Source organism: Alligator mississippiensis, chromosome 3 (assembly GCF_030867095.1).
Source record: "Alligator mississippiensis isolate rAllMis1 chromosome 3, rAllMis1, whole genome shotgun sequence".
Lineage (NCBI taxonomy): Eukaryota > Metazoa > Chordata > Crocodylia > Alligatoridae > Alligator > Alligator mississippiensis.
Genome location: NC_081826.1, coordinates 152,225,889 through 152,243,385, shown reverse-complemented (window position 1 = coordinate 152,243,385; position 17,497 = coordinate 152,225,889). Strand labels below are relative to the sequence as shown.

The 17,497-nt window shown below is 42.6% G+C and overlaps 1 protein-coding gene across 2 annotated transcripts in view; it reads left to right on the top strand.

Annotated features, from left to right (window-relative positions):
- Positions 1-17,497, top strand: part of DGKQ (diacylglycerol kinase theta) — a 149,417-nt gene that overhangs the window by 69,782 nt on the left and 62,138 nt on the right. For both annotated transcript variants that reach the window (XM_019490650.2, XM_059724538.1), the window contains exons 7-8: positions 4,958-5,026; positions 13,722-13,822. In XM_019490650.2, the coding sequence (XP_019346195.1) occupies positions 4,958-5,026; positions 13,722-13,822 (170 nt within the window). The remainder of the gene's footprint in view (positions 1-4,957; positions 5,027-13,721; positions 13,823-17,497) is intronic.

Sequence of the window (17,497 nt, the reverse complement as noted above, 5' to 3'; positions counted from 1 at the left end):
CATACACCAGTTCTGTGGCAGTGGTGGGAATGGTGTCAATCCCACCCTGCTCATTCTGTGCCCTACCTGGCATGCTGTTCCCCTTGGTCTTGTGAATGACCGAGGCAAAGTAGTCATCTAGGAGTTCCGTTTTGTCCTGAGTGGTAGTGACCAGGTATCCTGAAGCATTGAGCAGTGGTCCCATACTCCCATTAGTTTGCCTTTTACTCCCTATGTAGCTAAAAGAAGAACTTCATGTCCTTGATTCTTGTAGCTAGTTTTAGCTTGGTTTCTGCCTTAGCTTGCCTAATCTGGTTTCTACAAGTGTGGGCCATTGTTAAGTAGTCTTCCTTAGAGGCTGTCCCAAGCTTCCATTGTTTGTACGCCTCTTTCTTTTTCTGTAGGAGGGTTGCAACTTCCCTGCTTAGCCAACAGGGTTTTTTTACCCTTCTGCTACTTTTTCTCCATAAGGGAATGGATTGTCTCTGAGCCTTAAGGATTGTATCCTTAAGGAATGACCATTCTTCTTGTGCTCCTTCCTTGGTCTCTCAGGGCATTCTCTACTAGTGGCCTGAGCTTATTAAAATTTGCGTTTTTCAAGTCTAAGACTTCAAGCTTGGTATCTGCTTCGTCAGCCTTTCAACGGACCATGAGCATAATGATTTATTTCATGGTCACTATCGCCTAGGCTGCCCTCTGTGTTTAAGTTGGTCACCGGGTTATCCCCTTTGGCCAGGACCAGGTTAAGAACTGCATTGCCTTTAGTTGGCCTGTGCACCTCCTGAGTCAAAAAAAGCTTTTCGGTGCTGGTCAGGAAGGATCGTGATCTATCCAAGCTGGCCGAGCACTCCTCCTAGGAGATGTCTGGGTAGTTGAAGTCACCCATGACAACCATGTCCTGTGCACGTGCGGCCTCTGTTAGTTCACGGGCAAATGCTAGATCAAGATCCTCCCCTTGGTTAGGTGGCCTGTAGTATTCACCTACAGTCAGCTCTCTCGCCATGCCTCCCCCGGAGTTTGACCCAGAGGGTTTCAAGTTGTTCTTCTTCTGGGCCAAAATAGGCCTGTAGGGAGGTGTACTGCTCCTTCATGTAGTGGGCAACACCCCCACCAGTAATAGATACCGGAGTACATAAACTGAGAACAGACTTCTTAACAGCAGATCTGACACTGTGTATCCTTGGTTCATTGTCAGGTTTCCCAGACCAGTAGAAGTGGTAGTTTACTTTATGTAGTGTTCCAGTTTCTGAAAGTTTCATCTCATTGAGGGATGCAATAAAAACACTCATTTGATGTAGTTTTCTGTCAGTTATGGCTGTTTTCTGAAGTTCATGGTCTTTCAATTCAAGCCTGCTTAACATAGTGTGAACGGTTCAACAAGAATGATTAGTTTAGAGCCAAGAAAGAAGTTTGAAGGAAGATTATTTTTTTTAGCTCACCTTTTCTAGGGCCTTCCCTGGACTGGGACAAGCCAGCCACCCCTAAATAGGGCTGCTTAGACATCTGAACTGCTGTCAAATGCCTGGGTCCTTTCTCAACAGGACACGCGACCATCGAGCACAGACATTCAGTGTGTATTCCTAGGCTAAACAAAAAAGAAGGGTTGTCATGGGCCCTCCATCTTCTCTCTCAGCAGGGAGTATAAGTTACCAATGGCAAGACAAAGGTCCAGGGGATTTGGTGCAGGCCTGCTGCAGCTTCTAGCCAGAACACCACTCTTGTGTTGAAGGAAGCGCCCACCTTATTGCATCCACAACTGCACCTTTTCTGGATGGGTGTGGTCCCAGGAGTGTGGGAACCATTGGCCAACAGGATTCTGGCTCATCTGCTTTTGTGGGGACATTTCCTTCAAAATGAAAAATGTAAGATCATCAGAAGCAACAAAACTTAAAAGAGCATACAGACCAACAGTAACCCCATTTCCTCTTCTGGTAATTAAAAATAATATGAAAACATACCAACATAAATTTAAAAATCTGTATTTTTACAGATAAATATACTGTAGGCCTTCACCTCAGCTATTGTCTTAATATTACAATTTACAAATTCCATCTGTTTCTCAACCAGTACTGATTGTTTCCTAAGGTGCTTCTCTACCCAGAGCTGTTGGGGCTTCCCAAGAGGAGACAGGTTTGTTGACCAGCACCTATCCTTTGCTGTTGCATCACTGGCTGCACTGTCTACGCATCCAGTAGCGAGTATATGTTTAATTCATAAACAAATATAAGCAAATATGTTTAATTCATAAACAATCATTACTGGTTGAGAAACGGATAGAATTTGTAAATTGTAATATTAAGACAATAGCTGAGGTGAAGGCCTACAGCAGTGGTCACTAACCAGTAGATCTCAATTTACCAGTAGATCTCAGAGCCTCTTGGAGTCAATCCAAGGCTGGGGTGGGGGGGCTGAGTGCCCATGTGCATGCACGCTCGTGCTGCAGCCCAGCAGGTTAGTCTGTGGGTGAGGGAAGGGGCAGGGGTTAGATCGAGGCCCCCGCGGTGAGGGACAGTGTTTTATAGATTGTTAGGGGCTGGAAGGGACCTTGCAGATCATCAGGTCCAGCCCCCTCCACCCCCTGCTCTAGGCAGGAAGACAACTGGGGTTAGGTGACCCCAGCGAGGTGACTGTCCAGTCTTCTCTTGAAAACCTCCAGGGTAGGTGACTGCACCACCTCTGGAGGGAGTTAATTCCATAGTCTGGTCACCCTGACTCTGAAGGAGATTTTCCTGGTATTAAGTCTGAAGTGGTCTTCCAGGAGTTTGTATCCATCGGTCCTGGTCTTCCCTAGGTGTGCCCTAGTGAACAGTTGTTCACCAAGCTTCTAATGCACTCCTCTGATATAGCGGTAAGCTACTATCAAGTCGCCTCTCAACCTTCTCTTCTTTAGGCTAAAGAGGCCCAGGTCCCTTGGCCTTTCCTCGTATGGCTTGCCATGCAAGTCCCTTATCATACAGGTGGCTGTTCTCTGGACCCTCTCAAGCTTTTCCATGTCCTTATTGAAGTGCAGTGCCCTGAACTGGACGCAGTATTCCAACTGTGATCTCACTAGTGCCGAGTACAGCAGGAGTATCACTTCCTTAGTTTTACACGAGATGCATTGGTTGAAGTATGCCAGCATGTTGTTTGCCCTGCTGACCACTGCCTCACACTGATGGCTTATATTCATGCAATGGTCAATCACTACCCCTAGGTCCTTTTGGGCGATGGTGCAAGTCAAGCTGTCACCACCAAGTCTGTATGGATGTTGGGGGTTGTTTGCCCCCAGATGGAGCACCTTACACTTGGAAGTGTTAAACTTCTTCTGGTTCTGATCTGCCCAACTCTCAAGCCTGGCCAGGTCTCCCTGTATCTGCAACCTATCTTCTGACGTGACCACACGGACCCATAACTTGGTGTCATCTGTGAACTTGGCCAGTGAGCTTTTCACTTCCCCATCCAAATCACTGATGTTGAAAAGCACTGGTCAAAGCACAGACCCCTGAGGGACACTACTGACCACTTTGGACCAGGATGACACAGATCTGTTCATGAGAACTCTCTGGGTCCTACCCTGTAGCCAGTTTCCCACCCATTGAACTGTTGAGCAGCTGAGCCCCCAATCTTCCAGTTTTCCCACAAGGATATCATGGGATACTAAATCAAAAGCCTTTTGGTAGTCTAGGTATATAATGTCTACCTTGTCTCCCATGTCCAAGTGGCGAGAGACCTGGTTGTAGAAGGTGAGATTGATAAAACAAGACCTACCCGCAACAAAGCCGTGCTGGCTGTCGTTCAGAATCTTACCTTCTGCAAGCGTATCACACACAGATTCTTAAATGAGCTTTTCCAGGATTTTCCCTGGGATGGAGGTTAGACTGATTGGTCTATAGATGTCCAGGTCCTCCCTCTTCCCATTCTTGAAGATGGGCATAATGTTGGCCCTCTTCCAATCCTCAGGGATTTCCCCTGTACGCCATGAATTCTGAAACAGCTTTGCTAGGGGTTCCATGACGACCTCAGCCAGCTCCTTCAACACTCTCGGATGGAGTCCATCTGGTCCTCATGACTTATAAATGTTTAGTTTTCTAGTTGGTATTGTGCCCACTCAGCATCCACAGTGGGGAGGCTGTCATTCCTGGTATGCCCCCTATGAGCCTTATCTCGCTTGTCTTTCCCCTTGGTCCAGTGAAATACAGAGTGGGCGTTTAGGAGTTCAGTTTTTTCCTGAACGTTGGTTACCAGCTGTCCTGAGGCGTTAAGCAGGGGTTGCATGCTTCTATTTGTTTTCCTTCTACTGCCTACATACCTAAAGGAGGACTTCTTATTGCCCTTGAACTCCCCTGGCTAACCTAAACTCAGTCGCCACCTTGGTTTTCTTGATCATTTCCCTACAAGTGCTGGCCACTATTGTATAGTTCTCCTTGGGGATCATCCCTAGCTTCCACTGCCTGTTGTAGAGGCAGGAACAGGGGTAAATTGAGTGGGGCCCCAGCCAGGTGGGACTTATCTTCTGGGGAGGCGTGCCCTCAAATAATCTTTTCTCCCTCTGCCTTGATCTGCTCCCCCCACCCTTCCTTCCCCACAGACTTACCTGCTGGATGGGGGGGGCGTGGTAGCAGCGCATGGTAGATCTTGGGTTGCTTTTAAATGCCAAAGGTAATCTCCTACTTAAAAAGGTTAGAGACCACTGGCCTACAGTATAGTTATCTGTAAAAAAAAAAACAAAAAAACAACAAACAAACCCCCCAAAAAACAAAAAACCTCCCAGATTTTTAAATTTATGTTTATATGTTTTCCTGTTGTTTTTAATTACTAGAAAAGGAAATGGGGTCATTGTTGGTCCGTATGCTCTTTTGAATGTTGTTGCTTCTGATGATCGTGCATGAAAACATTTAAAAATAAGATTAAAGTTTTTGTAGGGGGAGGAGAGGAGGAGAGGTTTATTTGGAGAAATCAAATTGAAAGGAAATGTTTCCTAAAACTTTTCTTTCTACAGATGAAGATGATGATGTTGATGGCTTAACACAAGGATCAGCAAAAGATGCCCAAATTTCAACAGATTCAAGTAAGATGAATTCAAGTGGTGGGTGTTGGCTTGGTGTTGCCTTTTATTTAAAAAAAAAAACTTAAACCTAATATTTTCCCATGAGTAAGCTTATGCATAACTAAAGTTCATGTTTGATTAGATACTGGGGGGGGGTAGGTTTTTTGTTTTGTTTTACTACTATGTAGAGATCTTTGAATACTAGTTTTAGGTCAATGTATATTCATGTTTAAACAGTGATATTGAATAGAACTGTTTTCTACCCTCTAGTGGAGCACTAATGGGAAGGGGATGTTTGTATTCATTAACATCTCCAGTCCTAGTGTCACCTTTCTTCAAAGAAGTTTTCTGAAAGTCACTATATTAGGAAAATATTTCTGAAAGTATATTTCTTTATACCTAGCTAGTAGTCTCTCATTTAGTGTAACAATTAAGAAATGATGTATTTAATGAGCTAGTACTGTTTAGTGCTGGATTTGAAGGTAGGTAGCAAGCACACTTCTATAAGGTACTATCATCTATGGATACCTGGGTTCAAATCTGGCTGAGGGTACGAGATGAATTCTAAAGTCCATTCAGGCAAGAATAAATATAGTTGTATTTGTCAGAACTAATTATCCTGGCAACTTAGTAGTAGAATTCTTTTTAACTATTGACTGTTCTGGATTCAGTATTATCAGTCTCTCTCATTTTATGGAAGCCCAGATTTTGTTAGTTAGTTTAAAAGAATGAAGCAGAATAAAACCAACAAGGTAATTATGCTCATCTCCCATAGATAGTTGCATATAGTTACATAAATAGACTTAATGTAAAAAGGTAGAGGTAATTAAAAAACAAAACAAAATAGAAACAGCTTTGCAGGTCCCTTCCCCCCCGCCCTGCCAAGCTCAGATATTTTTTCAAAATCAGACTGTTGAGGAATTTGCTATTTTGACTGTTTCATCTGAAAATGCTTTGACATATGTCCATATTTCCCCAGTTAGCTTTATATCATGCTTTTAGACTTTTACCCTGTGTTGATGATTATAAGGAAGTTGACACATTGCAAGCTTTCTTATAAAACCAAACTAAACAGCTGTGGTTTGTCTACTAAACTTGCACTTCTTTAGTGGTTCCTTGAAGTGGCATAATCATATGTATGCTGGTTTTAATTTTTGCTTACTGATGGAGGTTGCTGGGGTTTTTTATCAGTGGTTCTCAAGGGAGTGAGATGTCTATCCTGATAACCAAGATTGCTTGATTGAAATTACTAGTCCAGTACAATTTACCTTTTTACATACTATCCAAGGAAAGTTGAAAATATTGAAATCTAAATTTCAATGTTTTGTTTTGCTTTGCTTTTCTTGTAAAATTTGTACTAATAAAACAAGGAACAGGTGATGATAACAATTAGTCTTTTATCAATAATGTAAGGAATCTTTAATTGTGCTATAAATAAAATGTTTCCACTGAAATGCATGTATTTTAACATAGCAGAAATCAATTCAATCCATCCAAAAAAATGACACTTTTCCTGCTGTGATTTGTGGAAAAAATTGGAAGAGTGATTCTAGTGTTCTCCCACAAGGTATTAGTAGGCATTAATGATTGAAATGATCATTTCTGGTTTGATATTGTGCATATATGTAACAATCCTAGCGTTGGGTATTTGACCGATCAAATATCGGTCAAAAATTGTTAAAAAATTGCTGATAGATCCAAATAATATAGAGAAAAAGCACACATTTTCTTTTAAGAAATGTAAAAAAAAAATTTAAATCCTTTTTCTGTCAAGAAAACTACAACAAATTTAGTTTTCTTGTAAAATTTCTATAATCTTTGATCAGCCAAAAAATACACAGTCAATTGACAGGATTTGATCGGTCAGTATTTGATCGGTCACTTGACCGGCTTGCCAACCCTAAACAATCCCCAGAGGGGAGATCCTCCATAATTCTCAAAATTAAAATAGCTTATTAAGAACTCTTAGCATTGTGTCAGTCTGTAAGGATACACAGCATTAGATTCTGCTTGAGCTAGCTAGTGATTGGCCCCAGTAATATGGGTTTCTGTTTCTGGGATTCTCATTTTTGGATCCATGAACAATTTCTGGAGTAGGGTGAATTCTTCAGAGCTCCTTGCAGGGTATTCTGTCCCAATGCTCCAACTCATTTTGGTGAAGGTTATAATCTGACTATGGAAAGGCACCAATAAGTTGCCTCTGCACTTTGCTTATGTAAATCTTGAATCTGCTGGCAGACAGAAATGATGAGGTCTTCACTGAAAATCTGCAAGTCGATGTGGAAGTTTCCAGGATACATAAAGCAGATGTTGGGTGTCCCATGAGGAGCAGCTTGAAAAAGAAAGCTGTCCTTTTCGTAGAGCAGTAGTTCTGTTACAGGTCCTTATGTACAGCTATATATGCTGATTGTTCCTAAATGATGCTGGTCAGATGGTTTCAGATTAAACTAGTTCAGATATTGTTCCAGTTGAACTCTGCAGTTCTGCTCATGGCAGAAACATGGAAAAATTACAGGAACCACTAGAGAAGGATCAGGGTGATTGCAGTCACCAGTGTGGAACAATGGCAGCTCACAGCTTTGTGGTCCCAAAATCCTTTACATTTACGGGAGCTTCAGACAGACAGTCTCATGCAAGGAAGTAAATGCCTGTTAGTGATGGGCCCCACAGTTTGTATATATAAAAAAGCAGGGTGATATGAGGAAAGAGGTTTTCCTCCCTCCTTTCCCCTTGACCTCAGAGCCAACAGGGTGAAACATGTATAATTCTGGTCACTGTTATTGCTGCCTGCTGTGTTATTGAATGGTAGCAGTAATGATGACCAGTCTTACTAATTTTTCTGTCCTTGTTTTTTTGTACAGTAGAAGGAGAGATACTAGAGCAGTCAGTGCATAGTGGGTAATGAAAAATTCCACTGCAGTTGTCATTCTTTATCAATATGAGGGTTAATGGGCAGAACTAGGATTTTGAAAAGGGGAGTGCAGGGGATGTAACCAGCAGGCAGGTTGGGCTATAGCAGCAATTACGGGGGATTTTTTTGTGTGCATCCCTGAAGCAGGTACGACTTCCTCTGTCCCTCACCCTACTCTGTGTACCCCCTCCCCTTGGCATTCATTGACACCTTCTGTACCCTCCCATTTCCCCCTTCCTCCTGTACAGCTCCCCTCTGGGCATGGAAGGGGGACCCACCTACCTCTGTCCTCTGCTACAAGGGGAAGCCCCTAGTGACTCATGCCCTGATTGAGCTGGGAGCCACAGTGTGTGACTGCATACAGGTCTGGACTCAGCTGGGGACAGCGGCAGCAATGAAAAGGTCCCCTCTTCCAACGTGTGCTCCCTGCCCAGTCCCTGCATGTGTTCCCCACTGACTGGGTGTGGGTGCTAGAAAGGAGGGATTACCCCCCTATGCTGCCTACTCCAGCTAAACCAGAATAGCCACTCTCCACAGCTGGAGCCCCAGGGCTCATTGGAAGGAAACCTGGGGGAAGGAACCAGGGAACAGAGACCTGCAGGGTGCTCCTGCCACAGAGTGCAGCACCTCATGCAGCCACTCCTAGTAGCCCCCACCTGGTGAGCTACAAATGAGCTACACTGTTAAAGGAGTGCTGCTGAGTGCACCCTCCCATGGATCTGCTTAGAAGCATGTTTTTCAAAAGTGTAAATGCTGCTAATACTATTGGATTAGGCTTCCTGATTATTTTTCAGAGATAAACTTTCCACACCTTATTAATAGACTCTTTTTCAAGATGTTTTGATTTCTTTTGAAAGAGTTAAGAATTCAAGAGCTGTCCCTAATAATGAGATCCTTAAAACGCAAGGTTTCACTAAATACTATGTAGCTTATCCCAAAGAAACTCACCTGTCATCAATCAAGTTGCATGATTTGGTGCATCATGCCCACAATTGAACTTTGTCCTCTTTTTTTCAGTCTCTCAAAAAGCCCATTAGCAGAAAAACTAGAAGGGCCTCTGAAAAGGAGAAAGTTCTGTTTGGTACTTTGGTGAAATTATGGTATAGTTTTATCAAAAGATTAAATATTTAAAGGGTTCAAGGCTAACATTGTTAGTGTGGTAGTTTCATTATAAAAGTAACTCTGTTAAAATATTGAAGTTAAACAGTAATGTTTCAACATCATTCACAATTGAATCTCCCTTTTAAAATCAGAGAGAGGAAGGCCAAGAACCTCATTTTTAATCACAGTTATTTTCCAGAAGAGAAATTTGAATACAGATTATACAAGATCTTCCCTCTCCTCCCCATTGTGGGTTTGTGTGTTGGGGGAGGGGAGAGGAGGGAGAGATTTGGGGGGTTGGGGGGGGTGGAAATGACAAAAAAAAAATATTTTCCCAAATGACTACTTGAGTAAAAGAAAGGTATATAATATCAAGATGACCCCCCCCCCCCCCCCCAGCGGTATTGTTTCAAGCCTTAGCATCCAAGTGGATGCGTTGGATCTCTTTCAGGACATAGGCCTTAGTTATTTTAGAGAAGAAGTTTTTGTAACTGTATAGTAAACCTTTTTCTGGTCACCTTTTTTTTTTTTTTTTTTTTTTTAGAAAAGTGTGCTGCTTTCCCCTTCCTTCCCACCTCCCCCAAACAAAAGAGTGCTTTTTCATAAAAATTTTCAGGTACAAGTCAGAATAGAAGAGACAATTGGACCTCAAGGCATTCTGCAAAACAAAGTTAACTGTTCTTTTAATTCCTTTGTTTACATTTAATTCTCTTCATCTGCTGGAAATGAGGTAGAACAGTTAAGTATTTCATCAGGTTATAATTTTGTAATCAGTTATTCTTCCTTATAAAATGGGCAATACCAAAATGTTACAGGATTTCATTGTATAAACTGGATTTATTTGATATAGCAGATTATTTCATTATTTTAAGGAAGGCATCACACTAACCACTAAATATAGAACCAAATAAGGGTGTTTGTGCCTGAAAGCTTTGAAAGAACAATTTTCTAGCTATTTAGTTGGTTTAATAAAAGATATCACAGTTACCAAAGAACCTTGTCTAATAAATATCCTTGAACTCAGGGCATTGTTACCGATCTTTAAAATGGTATTTAAGAGGAAGATAAGATTTCAGATCTAATCAGAGCAGATCACATTCAGCCATACATTATCTTGAGAAGCAGAATATTCAGGAGCAGTTTCTAAGGATTTCTGAAGATCCTCTCTGACAGTAAAGCATCTGATAATGTTAGATAATCTGATAGAGTTAAGGACAGCTCAAATGAAAAATCTGTTTAAATTATTTAATCTTGGCACATATAATTGTTTATACTATATTTCCAAAAAGTTTGTCCATAAGTTCAATTCTTAGAGACGATCCTAAAGTATATGTTATCATAATAAAGAGTTATATGCCTTTAGCTTCAAGTTATGTTATCATTATTGCAGGGAGAATAATGGTTGTATTTCCTCTCCATTCTTGATGTCCAAAGGAAGATTCATTAAGGAAGAGTGGCCTTGTACATTTTGTGATTTTTAGGTTCTATCTACACTGCAATCAAAATAGTAATTGCAGAGCAGAGATACCAAAACTAGCTTTTAACTAGTTTGCATACTTTTAGCTGTGACTTAGGGTGTTTAACAGGTTGTATTGAGTTCTGTGGTACGCTGACAAAATTAGAGTTTCTTATCTCTCTCAAAACTCCTGCTTTCTTAACTGATCATGATGGGAGGCAGGGTGTGAAGCCCTGGAACAAGTGTCTGCAGTGTTGATGTCTTTCCTTGGAGCCTGATACTAGCATGAAGTAATCGAGGCAGCAGGTGTAAAGAGAAAACAGTGGCTTTGTTGGAAGGTGCCTGTGAATCTAAAACAGGGGTTTTGTCTTGAAGAGCCTGAATAGGCTCTAGGAGAGAACAGCATAGTCCTAGAGTCCTTTAGTGAGTAAAGGGTCTTACCTCCTTTGGATCTACGCTGTTTTGTGCCCTCAAAAGACAGGTCTTCCATTGAGGTCTGGGCCCTTCAGGAGCCCAGAATTGACTAGCTTGGGTCATAATGCTTGTTTCATATTTATAGCAGTGGCTATGAAAGGCAATGCCTTATCTGCAGCATCAAAACAAATTCAAGGCCATTTTGGATAAGTTTTTTCTGATATGTGAAATACGAAGAAGACGGTGGAAGTAGAGGGAAGCATGTCAATGATCCTGGCAAAACAGATGTCTCAAACCTGTCTGTAGGATGACCCCAGAGCCCCAAGTTTTTTTCCCCACTGTTTGTCCCAAGGAACAGACTGAGGTTTTCCCTGGGATAGCTCCTTGTTCCTGCAAGCCTCAGATCCGCTGCCCATATGCCAGACCTCACAGATGCAGCAGGAGAATCTCTGCCAGCTTTACGTAGCCTTCCCTTTGGGTTGTAAAATACATTTTAGGCCTCCCTCTCTGTAGAATGGGCTAGCCTGGAATATCACTTGTCCAGAGATTGCTCATTCCACAAGCAACCAGTAAGGAGACAAATAACAAAGGGATTTATTATGTAGGAGAAAAGAATTATGCAAGAAAAACTGACTACCAGTTTGGAGATACAAACACCAGACAAGTAAAGTTTCATACCCTTTCATCTGGATATACTCTAGCCCTTCTGAGTCCTACCAGTATTTCCAGAGTTTAGACCTCCTGCTGATTCTGAAAGCCCCGATTGGGAACCTCTGAAGCCTGAGATGCAGGCCACTTTACAGATAGCCCATAAAGTACCTCCAAACCATTCTCCTCCCTGTCAGCATTCTCATGAGTCACTAAAATCCTCCAGAAATTTCTGGTTTCCCTGAGGCACAGAGTATTCTCTGGCTGGTGGGCCATTTCTTTCAGATGCTTTTGCTTTAAAGGAGCTGATTTCCCTATTAGAGGCAGACAGTGCCTTGCATACTCAGCCCAATAATGTTTCCTTCTGCCTGGGTCTGGGAGTGGCAGTTGTTCTCAAACATGCATCCGTAAATTCCAAAATCATAAAGAAATGTGTATGGCATAACGTAATCTATACAGTGATACCAGCAACTTAAATGGTTACACTCTAGAACGGGCTGCCTTCAAGACTACGCATGCCTTATCAGTACCACAAAATGCAAGAAAACATTCACAACACCCCACAAACCTTCAAAGTGGGGTGGGTTTGTGGCAACAGTCATATATTTTGAAAATGTTCTGATCCAATAAGTCTTAATAGTTTCTGATATAGAACCATAAACTTGCCAACGAGTAAGCTCTCTTGCTGAAGAGGTCCAAATGTCTATGACACTTCTTTCAGTGCAAAGCTATTGTTTCCTGATTCTTTTTCCATAGGCTGCCATCGCCACTAAGGTGGAAGGAGCTGAGTGCGAGTGCTTCCTTTGGTAGAAGTCTGTACTTCTTGTCCATATGCTTGTCAGCTGACCGGCTAACATGGAGAGTTCCAAATCAGAGGCTGGCTGTAGAGTAGCCTTGTTTGGCACTGCTCCATTTGAAGACTTGAATTTCTATGAAATGTCCCCCAGTGACATTTTCAACTGTCTTCTCTAGAGAGAGGTTGAGGTTTCAATGCCGTGTACCATTGGCGTGTACCATTGGCATGTACCATTGTTTGGAAACCTCTAGATTTCTCCCAACAAAAGAACAGTGCCAGAGAAGTATACTTAACTGACTCTTTAAAAAATGTTTTCTTTTTTTTATAATTGCATATTCCCTTGTAGTATAAACGTTTCAGTATTGTTTCAGTTTTGTTGAGACCTGTATCTGAAATCACCCTGACTCCTTAACCATTGGAAAGGTATCTGTATGCATCAAATTGCTATTTGATGTGTTATTCTTTTTATTAGATTTTAAATTTAATTGAAAAGCATGTGAGGAAAACAATTATTTTTAAAAATTATAACTTGTATGCTTAATTTACTCCCATATTCTGAGAGTTCAGGTTATTTTAAGCCCTTCCTTCACTAAATTAGGGTCATCAAAGTTTCCAGAAAAAATATCTTAGTTCCCAGGAGGAGAAACAAACATTTTTCCAGAGTCATAGCCACCTGTGTGATATGAAGTACATTTTCCTGGGAAGCATAGTATGTCCAGGAGGTATAGCATCCCAGGAGATAGCTTGGTTAGGCAGCAGGAACTTCTTTGTGTGGCAGAAAGCTTCTGCTGCCTGACCCAGACTGTCTCAGATGCCACACTTTCTGGACACTCCATGTTCCCAGGAAGACTTAATGTGTCACACAAAGTTAGGCCCCAGACCTTTTCAAGGGCAGTATCAAGACTTGGTTTTTTGGTGTAAGTATTCACAGGAACTTATATAAATAACTAAAGTGTTGTTTCCACATCACAAGCCACATCAAGATACTACCAGCTGCTCACTTACTACTTCAGGCACAAGCTACAGTGCTCATCCAGTAGCTACAACTGTGAGAGGGTTAACATAGGATGCCACTCCTTCAGCTGGCTGAGCTGGACATAAGCAGCAATCATTTTGGTAGCTGCATAGCTTGAATGGTGTCTTCAGGCATGCTTCTTTTCCAGTGAAGAAAACATTTTTCCTGCCTGAGGTGCATACTCCAATTATGGGGGACTCTCTTTTTGGGAAAAGATGCGTGTTTTATGAGAGAAAATACAGTAAATTAAGTTGCTTAATGGGTCAAATGCTGGTGTTTAATAGTTACATTGTCCACTCACTGTTTGAATGCACTTTAATGTGATCTGATTAGGTTAAATGTTGTTGGAATGTAATACTTTTTTGTTTTTTCTAGGTAAACAAACATTAAAAATATTTGATGGGAATGATGCAGTAAAACGAAATCAATTTCGTCTGATTTCAGTTCCAAGGATTGCAAAAAATGAAGAAGTTGTGGTAAGAAGAGGGGTCGAAGCAAAAAACAATATTACATGATTGACTGAAAAGATTATTGGCCGAAAGCTATTCAGACATTCAACTGTTTGATAAATGTAACTCAACAATAAAAACCTGTGTAATCTAGCCAGAATACAAGAACATAATTAGGTGTTTATATATAGTATTGTTGTTATTCCTGGTATTTCCAAAGGTTTATGAAGTGCTCATTTAGATGTGTATGCTGTAATTCAGGGGTTGGGGAATTATTTTGGCTGGAGGGCTGCTTAATGCATTTTGGTGAGCTGTTGAGGACAGCAAGGGTAGCCCTGCCCCTTGACAGGTGCCCCACTCCCCAGTCTCCATCTTTGGACCAGAATTCCTGCCCCAGCCCCTGACATTTTGCCACCAGAAGTCCCTCCCCTTGCCCCAAGACGTACTCCTTTGGGGTGGGCATCTCCACTCCCTTAGCCACACCAGTAGCCTAACAGGCCAGACAGAACAGATCCATGGGCTAAATCTGGCCTGCAGGCTATATATTTGACACCCCTGGATTTAGACCGTCATAGGAAACTCCTCTTCCTCTGCTCATCTTTGTTTTATTTTATTATTTGAAATTGTCTGGCCCATTACCAGAGTGCTGTACTGAGATGTACTCTCTGTCTTTTAAGGCTGGTGCATATGGCCATTTTTTTTTTTTCAAACTGAGGTGTCCTTAAAATGAGGATTACTAAAACTGGGAAAAAGAGTGATAAGATATTTTCTCACATTTACACTAACTTGCAAACCTTTTAGCATACTAACCTGCATAGACTATTGCCTCAAACTATTAAACTTCAATAGATAACTCCATTATCACTGTACTGTCTGCTAATCTGACAAAATCATTGTGTATTCAAAATCAACTAAAGCCTTAGAAATTCCTTTTAATGTTCCACTTGTAGGAAAAAACTCATGATGTACAAAAAAATGCTTCAATTTAGAATTGCTAGGCATTTTTCACGCACAGTGTGAGAGCAGACATTCATATGAAATTTTTCCAATCCTGTTCTCTGGAGTGCTTCAGCACTCTACAGAGCCCCTCCAAGCTGATGTCTTTCAAAAGGCTCTGGAGCAGATGCTGTAACAGACCTGCGAAGGTAAGAAGGTGAAGAGCAGAGATCCTGACATCCCTTTTGAGCCCCAGAGACCACTGCAGATTGCTGCAGTTTAGCTAAAGAAAGGGCTGAGATAAGTCTGGGATTGCCCGTGGGGGATAGATCAGACCTTGTGCCTGGTATTGCCATAAGGACAAGAGAAAGCTTTATGCATAAAAAGTGGGGAAATGAAAAGCTTGCCCAGGAGAGTGAGAGTTTGGAGTTGTCACAACCCAAGGGTGTTTTTTGTTTGTGTGCGCTTCGGCACTGCTGAATTATTTCCCGCCACTTGTAGCTTTCTTTGCAGGGTGCATTTCTTCGTTGCAACACAGAAATGCACGTTGCAAGGAGTTCCCGCCATTTGTATTCAGATTCGTGCCCCACTATTGGTCAGTTCTAAATTATTCCTACGTGGCGGCTAGCGATTGGTTTGCTAGCCGTATAAAAGGCTTGAGTGGTTTCCGCCCAAGTTGGAGGACTCCATGAACATCAGGAGGAGGAGACTTCACGTCTCGTGAAGATCTCTAAGCGCTGTGGAGCCTATTGGACCCAGCGTGTATATCAAGAAGGCTACAGGGGTCTGATCAGCCTCTCGCCTCTCCCTGTCGCCGCCTAATCCCTCGACGTACCGCTCCCTGCACGCAAGTTCCACGGAGCCTAGCAAACTTCGTGTGAGTGAATCCAGAGCTCTGTCTGAGTCCTTAAACTGGGACTTAAGCAAAGTTTTCCTGGAATTCTTTTCAGCCTACACCGCGACCATCTACGGTGTAAGTAAACAATCTTAAATCAACCATTAAGCGTCTGTGCCTAATTCTAGCGTGCCGCCTGCCTTCCCTGACTCGGCGTGTCTGGGCTGCTGGCCACAGCCCGCCGCGCGAAAAAAGGGCCTTGGACTGCTCCCGGCCCGCACAGGAGTATGAGGATGTACCCCCTTTGTTAGGGGGTTCTGTGGTGTTGGGCTGGGTGGGTAAGCCTTACCAGGAGGTGGTGTTCCTAGGTGCCCTGTGAGGTAGCCCTTGGGCTAGGGAGTGGTTCTGTGGGGCTGTGGTGCATAACCTTAGCCCTGGTAGGGTATTGATGGAGCATGTGGACGAACATATTTGTATCGGCTTCAAAACGGGGTCAGTGGAGGGCTGTTGCTTAGAAGTATACAGTTCCTTTTCCCCCATTTTTGAAGCTGCTCCAAGTGTACATTTATCCATACCCAGCGGCTGCTGGGGTTACCCCTTATCCTGTTGTGGCATTGTTGAGGACTGAGGTATGTTGCTCAGGGGCCAGGGCAGGATGGGCCTGACCCTGGTGAGGTACTGGTGGAAATCATGATTGGTACCACTGGCTATGATGGAGTATAACTGGAGGCTGGTGTTGAATACTGCTGGCCCTTTTGAGGATAGACCTGCCGCAGAACCAAAAGTGGGGTACAATTTAGGGAGTGGTGGAAAGCCTGCGTAAGTGGTATGGTGGAGACCTTCTTTTGTGTCTGTCTCAATCCAAACATTGTCTATTAGCATCTCTAATTTATTTTACTATGCCCACTGCCTTCCTTGTGGCATCAGTGTTTGGACTTGCTTGGTAATGCTGTGGTGTGCTTGACCAGGGAAATGTGCCTCCTATCCAGGTCAACACACAGTTTATAGACGCTCTCCATTCTTCAGCTGCCTTAGGCTTCTTCTCTGATGTAGCCAGGCCTGTGAGCATTTTTTTCTTTTCCTACTATGCCTGGCAATTGCTATGTTGTAGTTTTGGGCTGTAAATTTTGGACTCTGTTTAAATATCAGGTAAGTGAGGGGGACAAGGGATTGTGACCAACTTACCACATGGAAGTAATGTATGAACTAAGTTAACTCTCTGTAGGGAGAGAGACAGTAGTGCAAGGTACCCATTAGTGAATGACTTGATAACAATCAGAAAATTCCCAACAACAGCCTATAATGGGTAATAAACCTTGCAAAGGTCCCCATTCTCTCTCTGCAAAATGGTCAGTCACCCCCCCTGTCAGCCTAAAACTTTTATGAAAGGAGTTGAAAGGCAGAGGCATTAATCCCCTCCTTCCCCTTTCCCAGGTACAGATTCAAACCCTATACAGCAGATCCTAACAGGGGCGGGCAATTATTTCAGGCGGAGGGCCACTTAACGAGTTTTGGCAAGCTGTCAAGGGTCACATGGGTAGCCCTGCCCCTTGACAGGTGCCCCGCCTCCTTGTTGCCATCTTGGTATAGGAAGTCCTACACCCCTAGCCCCTGACCTTTGACACCAGAAGCCCCTCCTCTTGCCCCCAGAAATACTCCTTTCAGCAAGGAGTTTTGTAATAAAATACCAAATTATGTTGTAAATGAACATCTTCAACATTCATTGATTTGATTTCAAAAAATATTTTTATCCTGATTTACATGCGTTTGTGTAGTACATAGAAGTGATCACACAATAGTTTAAAGTGAAGTCTTACTCTTGTAAACTGCAGGAGTGTGGGGGACATAGGGGAGTGAGTATAGGTTTGTGGGGGTGTGGGGTGTGGCTGTGGGGTGAGGGAGTATGTGGGTGTGTGTATAAGTGGGGTGGG